At 30.6% G+C, this 10,132-nt stretch overlaps 1 protein-coding gene across 1 annotated transcript; it reads left to right on the top strand.

The window, feature by feature from the left end:
- On the top strand, positions 1-2,157 carry LOC109339122 (homeobox-leucine zipper protein ATHB-13-like). The gene is made up of 3 exons (XM_019576519.1): positions 1-446; positions 533-909; positions 1,549-2,157. Exons 1-3 carry the CDS (start codon positions 329-331, stop codon positions 1,894-1,896), a joined length of 843 nt encoding a protein of 280 aa, XP_019432064.1. The 5' UTR covers positions 1-328; the 3' UTR covers positions 1,897-2,157.
- Positions 2,158-10,132: the final 7,975 nt, after the last annotated feature.

The raw sequence follows: 10,132 nt of genomic DNA, 5'->3' as shown, positions 1-10,132 counted from the left end.
TCAATTTCATACACCCATCTCCTCCTCCACATTCTCTCCCCCCTCTTCTTCCTATATACTCCCTTTTCCTTTCCAAATATTCACTGATAAAAGAAAAAAATCTTTCCCTTAAACTGATAAGATATATAAGCTATATACTTCAGAGTTCAGAACAAGTTGTCCATCTTAGCTTCTTCAATTGAAAAACTAATTTACTCTTTTAAGTATTTATATCAAAGAATATTATGCAGTAATGAGTAAACCTTAGTCATTGTAATTCAACATGGTCATCACAATATGATTCAGCTTATGATCTTGAAGATTTGTGGTAGGCCTAGCTAGACCATCAATGAATATGGCCTTCTTTCCAACAAATTTCATGCTACAAACCCCTCACCATGATGATCACCAACCTCCACCTTCACTCAACTCAATTTTACCAACATGTACACCTCAAGATTATCATGGTATGTACTACTATCACTCTGAAACAAACACAAAAACACACAGAATATTTTATTGTCCAATAAACTGTTTTCAAATGTTGTTGTAGGGGGACCATCTTTTCTAGGGAAGAGATCCATGTCATTTTCAGGGATTGAACTTGGAGAAGAAGTTAATGCTGAGGAAGATTTCTCTGATGATGGGTCACAAGTAGGGGAGAAGAAAAGGAGGCTTAACATAGAACAAGTGAAGACACTTGAGAAGAGTTTTGAGCTTGGAAACAAGCTTGAACCTGAGAGGAAAATGCACCTGGCAAGGGCTCTTGGATTGCAACCTAGACAGATTGCAATATGGTTCCAGAACAGGAGGGCTAGGTGGAAGACAAAACAGTTGGAGAAAGATTATGATCTTCTTAAAAGACAATATGATGCTATGAAGTCTGATAATGATGCACTTCAAGCTCAGAACCAAAAACTTCAAGCTGAGGTTTGCACTTTTCCTCAACCTCTTAAACCAATTATATGGTGCTCTGGGTCTGTATACGAGTTGAGTTTTGAAGGGGAATGAATAAAAATGGAAAGCTTTAAAGTCATGAAATACACTTGTAAGATAACTCTGATTCTTCCCTTCATTCCCCTCCAAGATCCAAAACTCTAGACAGACCCCTAGAGTCTAATCCCTTATTTACTATCACACAATGATCCAGAAATAGAGATGTTGTAGTTCTGCTACATGAGATTGTTTTGGTTTTGTGTACTATATAGCACAAAGCTTGGAAATTATGATCCTTTCATCTTTTTTCTCTAAGTATTTATGCTTTTCTTGACTTTTGCTTAGTTTTCAGAACCGTTCCTTTCACTCACTTTTCTAAAAAGCAGTTATTATTTAATATCATCCACAGTTAGTTCATCAAGATCCAATGATTCATTTTCACTTTAATGACATCATGTTATTCTTGCATATTGTACTGGTTTTGTAACATAATCCTTTTCATATTACCATATTCTAGCTTATACATATTTTATTATTAATCATCATATGAACACTTTTGTTTTGGTTAATGTTCCTGCTTTTCTGCATGTTATTTGGGATTAGCTAACTTTTCTGTTGTGACTACTGCTCCAGATATTGGCACTGAAAAGTAGAGAACCAACTGAATCCATAAACCTGAACAAAGAAACAGAAGGGTCATGCAGCAATAGGAGTGAGAACAGTTCAGAAATCAAGTTGGATATATCAAGAACACAAGCTATTGATAGTCCTTTATCTCCAAATCTCATAAGCAGACCCTTATTTCCATCATCATCAACTACTACTAGGCCTACATCAGTGACTCAGTTTATCCAAATTGCTTCAAGATCTGATCTTCAATGCCAAAAGATTGATCAAGTTGCCAAAGAAGAGAGTTTAAGTTACATGTTTTGTGGCATGGATGACCAATCTGGGTTCTGGCCATGGTTGGAGCAGCAATAATTCAATTGAATCTATGGTAGAATTGGTTTTTAATATTAGAATATAGTATTTTTCATGTTAAATCAAGTGCGTTCTAATCAATTCATTGCCATAGTTTGAGTTCTTATATGTTAATTAATCCATGTTTTGGAAACTTGGTGTATAAAATAGTATATATCAAGTAGATATTTTCTGGTGGGGCTTGGAAATTTTTATATCAAACAACAAAGGTGAGTCAATTTTTTCTTATTGAGTTAATGAGTATAACAAGTTGTCTTGAAAGTTTGAGTTAAATACTGTGATTGATTAATGAGTAATGAGAAAATTTCTGAATTGGATTCAGTGATTTTGACATTGGTTACTTTGATGACTTCAGGTATCCATTCACTTGAAATTAAGATCAAAACATAGTTCAGAATCTAAATAGTTGATCTTAATTCATTTGTTGAAATTTGTTGAAGTCATCATTTTCAAAGTAACATATAAGAATACATCTCCTCTCTCATAATGTCACCACACATGGGTTGATTGCTTGAATAAAGAGATTGGAGCAGATATTCTTTTACACCATTACATATGTTATGAGTTGTATGAAAATATTTAATAATTATATTTTAAACTTAAATTCATTTTCTTCAACCAATTACACCTTATAGTATATAGAGTGATACATATGATGTGATAGAATATGTGCTCCAGTAAACAGATACACATCCTAAGATTTAAAAAAGGAATACAAATCCAAATTTTCCAAGTGAAACCATGCCTTGTCAGTGTCAGATTGTATGCAATATGCAAATATAGCATGGGCCATTAAATTAAAGAGGTGGGGTAGTTCCCTTTCAATTTTTAGCATTTTTTAAACCAATCATATTTAGTTGCTTTGGAATCAAAACTTTGTACTGTTTAGCAAAATATGTTTGCCAGTGCTTTGAAGAAAGACCTGCAATGATTTATGCTGATTTCATCATTCAGCAGCACCAAGGGGAAACAAAATCCACTCGAACTTAACAAAGTATATATAAAAAGAGAAAGAGAATCAAACACACATTCCAAGAGGGGAAGAAGACAAGCAAATGAAACAGTGGAACAAAACAAAGAGAGTTAGAAATGGTCATTCTCGTGATTAGGACGTTGTCCATTTTGTTGTTCATGACAACTTGGAAAAGAAAATGCATGGGGTGTCATGAAATTTCCGGTACTTATAATCTTCAAAAAAATTATTGGAATAACAAATTGGTGAACACTATCACTATTTTGGTTGAGGAGAGAAAGTAAAAGAAAAGAAAGTGAGAGGAAAGAGAGTAGAAGGAAAAACAAAAATAGTAGAAAATATAATAATTTTACTGTTTGATATGGTTAAAAATGAAAAAAAAGTAAGAGGAAATAAAATATATAATGTGTATACAATGACATAAATGCTCTCATTACTTTTATATAAAAAAATTATATAGCATGTCTAATATTTAAAAACTAAATTTTGTTATTTCAAATTACATAAATATTTTTTTGTGATAATATTAGTTAATATTTTTTAACTAACATGTAAATTATAAAGTTTAATATAATCAATTTTATTTATAAAATTCAATGAAAATCATTAATATCATATATTTCTTCACACTAATGTATTTAAAGAAATCATAACTCATATTTGATAACTACTTTTAGATTTCTAATTATCTCACTTTTACACATTAGCATTTTTTATTTATATTTTATTTTTTATTTGTCATTTTATATATAATTTTAAGAAATTTTGATTTTTTCACTATATTTTTATTGAACATGTATAATTACTATTTATTTGTGAGTTCATAAGTAATGAAATTAAAATTAAGTAAACTAATTTCACATATAAATGGATATAAACAAAGAATTTCTCTACATTGTATCTATTTTCACCTAAGATATAGTTTTTTCAATTCGTTCATGGTGTAAGGACAAATTAATTTTCAATAATTTTCTTTCCTTTACCCATTTTCTTTTCAAAGTAGGGGAGAAAAGTTTTTTGGTGGGGATATTTTTTCTTTCCCTCCTATTTTATGTTGGAACCAAATAATAGAAAATAATATTTTCTACTCATTTTCTTTCCTCTCATTTTTTATCTTCTCATTTTCTATAGAACCAAACATAACCTATATGGTGTTTGCTTTTTCCTTCTATGATGTGAACATGTGATGTGATCAACTGAAAAAAAAATATAAATCCTATATTAAATACAAAATACTATATTATATATAAAAATGTTACATAAGTTGATTTTGTAGCATGATATTTTTTTCTAAAACCATCTATCTTTTGAAAATATCATTATCATGTTACATCTTTTGCTTATCATAACAAAGTAAAGGACTTGGAATATACAGTAAAAACTTTTAATTTTCCCTGGTATCAAACACCTTTGTTCGTACCCACTTTTTGATACTGATCAGCATGGTACACAAACACTGCTGCACCCTTTTTAGTGTTTGACATGTGAGATCACTGACCCACTCTGTAGCTAGTATCCAACTATCTTCACCCCCACTTCCAATGAGAAATATATACATTATATATATATACATACATATATATATATATACATACATATATATATATATATATATACTACTTAAACATAATAATCACTCACATAAAGACTTATATATATATTTTTAATACAATTAAGGATATCATTCTTCTTTTAAATAAGGAATTAATCTCTTTTAGAGTACATGACTATTCCTCTCAACAAATATTGTTATCAGAAGTCGAGCATTTAACCTTTTAACCTTTATGGAATCTAATAAGATCTTACACTATTAGATCAATGCATTAATATATATATATATATATTAAATTAACCCCTCACTATCCCATACACTCTCTTTTCCCTTATATGCAAATAAAGACCATGGTCAAAATTGCACTGAAATATACAGAACTATAAGTTGTCACAATATATTACTTTATGAAACCTCTACGTCATAAAGGCTGTTCAATGCCATGCCAAGTAATAGTAGAAAGTAGAAACCTGATCTCAGGTGAATCTGTGTGCAGATCAAATAAAGTTCACTGATTCTAATGTTCATCTACATACCTAGCTCACTCTAACTTTTTTCTTTTATCTTATGTGTCTTTTCAATGTTTTGCTTTCGAAATATGAAGAGTGGAGAACATGATATCATTACCCGAACAAACTGTTGCATTGCTAGATATAATTTACGTAGATAATTGTACGATTGCTCCATCAAAGAGTACTGTTTAGAACGAAACCAGAAAAATGAATAAAGGGACAAAAATTGAACACATGTTAGTATTGAATTTTTGTTTGCTGGGAAAAATTATATTACATCCCTATAAACATGACTATCTTTAATGTAAAAAATACAAAACATTCTGTACTTTATTTCAGTTATCAAGATCATGCATATTGGGAAGTTTGGAAGGAGGAACAAGTATACAAATGTGTCATAATAAATTATATGAGTTTGGAAAGGGACAAGTACAACCTAATAAATACTAATTACTAATGATTTTTTTAGGGGAGGGTGAATATCCTATTTTTCTATGCTAAGTCTTTCCTGATATCATTATTTGAACAATAAAATTTGACAACATTCTTTTAAAACAAATCATTTTTCACTTTATATACAATTATACACAGCTGAAGAAAACATTCAAAAATATAAAGGAGAAGATTTTGGAATCCCTAGTATGATGTTGATGAAACATTACTCATAACCAAATTGGTAATGTTTCATTGACTGCAATTGAGGATACCCTAATCTTAACACCATATGCCTTCAAGCTTTTGCAACTTCGAAATTTGCAAGAAAAAAGAAAAAATACTAACTGTATGATTACAAAATACGGTGTTTAATAGTAGGGGGAAAAATACAGTACCGTTCTCAATTTTATTGCAAAAAATAAAATTTCAGAGAATACTAAGGCTTTGCTGTCCAAGCTTTCTTTCTTATTGGAGGATATGTATTTATAAGTTCTTTGTATCTGATCCAGTAAAACTAAAACCAGAATGGATAGATCTGCTTCCATCAAGGTTAAAGTTGAAATAACGGTTGAATCTAATGTATAGTGGTTCTGAGAAATCATTATCAATCAACATATATCAGAAATGTTTTAAATGAGAAATAATCATTGTGTTTTATAATCTCTAAGATGTCTAACTCTCCACAGATATAGGATGTACAATCTATGATCATTGTCCAAAATTTATCTACAGGGAAATCGAGGGGGTGGTCACTAACTGCCCACACTCATAAGCAATATTAAGATAGAGTGGGGAAATAAAGGAAAAATAAATGTTTGAGCCATAAAATACACTTGTGATATGCCTATCAAATATTACTTTTCTTTCCGGATACAAATTCCCAAACACACCCTTTAAGATAGAGTGGGGAAAGTTCCACCTACTATCACATAGCTAGAAGGAGACTATGTTCTCCTAATAATGTCTAGTAAAAATCTTACAAGACCTCATAAGGTCACAAGTTAGCTCCTAATTGGTCTAAGTATAAGACATCTTTTGGGGTCTTTTAGAATTAGAATCATTTCTATTAATGGAGAGATAAATATTTCAAAAAACAAAGAAAAATATAATTTTCAATGACACATTTATCTCTTTAATTACAATAAAATTATATTTTTGTCATTAAAAATAAACATTAAAACATGCATTCACTTCTCCATTAATGAAAAAGATCTTTGTTTTATTTGAGTCTTTACCAGCAACTCTATGGTTTAGGATTTAGGAATCCATAGGTGGAACTATACCTTAATTAATTTGGGGTTAGGGTACTTCTTGCATCCCCTTAATAAATTAAAATTTAAAAATCTGCATTAATGCCCACAATTATTGCCTCAAATATAAGAAAACAAGGGATCGATATGCAAAACTAGACTAGAAGTTAGAACTAAATCAACTAATATAAGGACACATAAAAAGGATAAAGGGAAGTCGCGACTAGTCTCCTCACACTTATATTTCATTTACAAACAAAAAGGATAAGCTTTTGCAGTTATAGTATAACTTATTAAAAGGTGTTAGGCTCAACAATTGTATAAAGCTATGAACAACATTGGTTGATACTATGTAATGCATAATGATAGCAGATAGCACTAAAAGATACTATGCAATAATGCTACAATTGCTTCTCCTGAAGTCTGTTCTTTATAATTTCTATGTAACTTTTCATGGATTAAAGGGAATCAATTAAGCACCCAAGACCAAAACAAAATAAGCTAACTTTTCAAGTCTAAAAACTTAATTAACATTAATGTTTGACAATTCAGACTACTTGCTTGTCTTGTAAGCTCTGTGAAACCCTTTATTACTCTACGCAACAAAAAAATTAAACATGCCCTAATAAACAAATATTGTTTTTACCTTTTTATGCTAATAGTTAAAACGTAATCCAACAACTTCCCATTTTGGCACTAGAATATCATATTGGGACCTAATTAACACCCTGAACTTATGCAAGGCTTCATTTTAAATACATTATTTTATAACCAAGAATTCATTTCTGTATTAAACAGTGCATGTGACAAAATCTGGATTCCTTCAAAGATATCTATTTATATATTAAAGTATTGTACATACTTATGGGATCATGTGAACTTGGCTTAAAAAAATACTTAGCAGATGCTAAAATTTTGGCATTTTGAAGACAAATTCAGAAGCCAACTATGACATTAAGCAAAGTTTCTTGTCAGTGGACATGATTAACAAATGAAGGAATCAGAAAACATCGTTTAGTAACCACGTGCTTGGCGGTTCTCAATTGGACCTGTATTATTAGGGTTTGTGAAAGAGTTCCAGAATGGGATTGTTCCCATCATGTTTGGGATTATATTCCCATGATGAGTGTCCGAGAACATGTGACTCTTATCAAATGTCAACATACTATAGTTTTAATAATTGATTTATTCTTTATATATCTATAAATAATTTACATTTTTTAATAGATTAAGAGTATTATTTAGTCGACAATTAAACATTAATCCTAATTAAAAACATAGAGTAACTTAAGTGAGTTGCCCATTACAAAAAATATTATCCTTAAAATAAATCTCTAACATCATAATCAAGAAGATCAACAATTTATATTTGTTGCTCTTGCTATATATAATTTAAGTTCACCTTTTAGTTGGTTAAGGCAGGTATACTATGTTTTGAAGGAAAATATATGGGATAAATTATCCATACTTGGTGTAGACTTAATTTTAAAAGTTAGTAATAATGTAGTTATTTTGGCATACATGTGCTGCAACTATACATAAAATATATAGTACCTTCCATATTGAACTTTTTTTAAACAAAGAAACCCTGATATTCTGTGTAGTACAATAACTTTGTTTTTTTTTTAAATGGAAAACAGTTGGAACTTTGAACAATACGTATAAAATGTCATGCATATGTTAGGCAAGTTTGGAAGACATTGGATTCTTTTTGGTTCACTAAAGATGGTAGCAAGATTTTAAGGGCATGCAATTTATGTGGATTCTATCACCTATTCATTGATACTAGGAATGGCAACGGGGCAGGTCGGGGTCGGTTTTGCACATATTCAAACCCGAACTCGAAATTCAAAACCTGAACCCAAATTCAATGGGGTTTAAAATAAAGATATCATCCCCGAACCCCCAAAAGTTACAAATGTATTAAGGAAAGTATGATATCATTTTCGTTTCATTTTTCTCTAGTATTTCTATTTTCTCTTGTATTATTTAATTTCTTTTATGTTTGAAGATTCAATAGTATGTAAAATAAAATTAGAAATTAAAAACAATAGACACATCATAGAAATTTTAATTTTAAATTAAATTATACTACTTCAGGGTGGGTTAGGGTGTTTGCTCTACCAAACCCGAACCTAAAAATTAAACCTGAGTAAAACCTGAACCCAATCTATAACATTGGGTTTCCCCCATTAAATTCGGGTTCGTTTCACGTGGGTTCCCACGGGTTCAGTTTTCATTTTCAAATACCATCCTATTTGCATATTATTTTATTTATTCATAATTTCGTATTCTGTAGTTTCTCCTACCTAGTTTTCACTCTCAAAAACTCAAAAATATGATTTTTTTTAATATGACCATAAAATTTGCTATATTTATTGTTTATAACATTCTCTTTATATTTTAGTAGTAGTCCTTATTTTTAATCTTTCTTTGATAGAGAAGGGGGTAAAGATCAAACACCAAAAAAACTTAGTAAGGAAGGATTCTAGTTCTAATTGCATCCGACAACATGCGAAGTAAAAGACAAGGTGGCATAAAACTTTTTTTTAATGGATGTGGGTCAAAAATCACACCAATTTTCTTAATAAGAAGAAATAAAATTCAATACAAATTGAAAGAGAAAAACTGAACTGTAGAAGTAAAATAGTAGATGGGTAAGTGGAGATGATGACCTCGTCTAGCAAGAAGATAAGCACAAGTCTTTCTCTAAAGACATGGTTGAATGTGATGTTATTTGTCTCAAAAAATTTAATTTTTTTGAAATTTTAGTCTTTTTTAGTGAAGTGGTAGAGACATACTACAATCTCATTATGACAACCCTCAAGAAAGAACTAACGAAAGCAAACTAATTCTACTCAAAAGAGAGATAGCTATGTTGCCACCAAAAGTCTTATGATCCAGGAGATTAATAGCTTTTGAAGTAGTGCAGATACAATTATGAATATATCTGTCTTTGATGAAGCCTCTTTGCTGAGGAGAAACAATTCTAAAGGCTATTAGAGCAAGCCTATTAGCTAAGACCTTTGTAATTATTTTGAATTGGAATTTTGCAAGACCAATCTGGAATCCTCAATTATATCTGCATTTGTTGATTTAGGAATAAGCACCACAATGTTTGAGTTTAAATTTGGCATCAGCCACCCTTGAGAGAAAAATTGGTTGACATAATTACACATATCTTGTCCCACAATGTCCCATAAGTTTTGGTAAAAACAACCACCATAACCATCTGGACCAGGAGCACCATCTTCATTCATAGAGAAAATTGCAGCTTTTATTTCAGTCTTATCAAGGACATTAGTTAACAAGATATTCTCCTCCTCATTCACAAGATTAGGAATGACCTATTGAATCGGGATATTGGGAGTAGAGTTGTTAGATGAAGCAAACAAATCCTTGAAATAGTTGAGGGCATGATTAGCAATATCATCTTGGCTTGTAAGGATGACCTCCCCATCTTTGATTAGAGACATTGATTTAGTTGCTTGCCTTATCTTAGTTACCTTATGGA

This window comes from Lupinus angustifolius, unplaced genomic scaffold (assembly GCF_001865875.1).
Source record: "Lupinus angustifolius cultivar Tanjil unplaced genomic scaffold, LupAngTanjil_v1.0 Scaffold_58_23, whole genome shotgun sequence".
Classification (NCBI taxonomy): Eukaryota; Viridiplantae; Streptophyta; class Magnoliopsida; order Fabales; family Fabaceae; genus Lupinus; species Lupinus angustifolius.
This window is presented reverse-complemented; position numbering and strand designations above follow the sequence as displayed.

Coding starts and splice junctions, on each gene's coding strand:
- LOC109339122 (XM_019576519.1), top strand. CDS start 329: ATGAATATGGCCTTCTTTCCAACAAATTTCATGCTACAAACCCCTCAC. Junction 447..532: donor TACACCTCAAGATTATCATG/GTATGTACTACT, acceptor ATGTTGTTGTAG/GGGGACCATCTTTTCTAGGG. Junction 910..1,548: donor ACCAAAAACTTCAAGCTGAG/GTTTGCACTTTT, acceptor CTACTGCTCCAG/ATATTGGCACTGAAAAGTAG.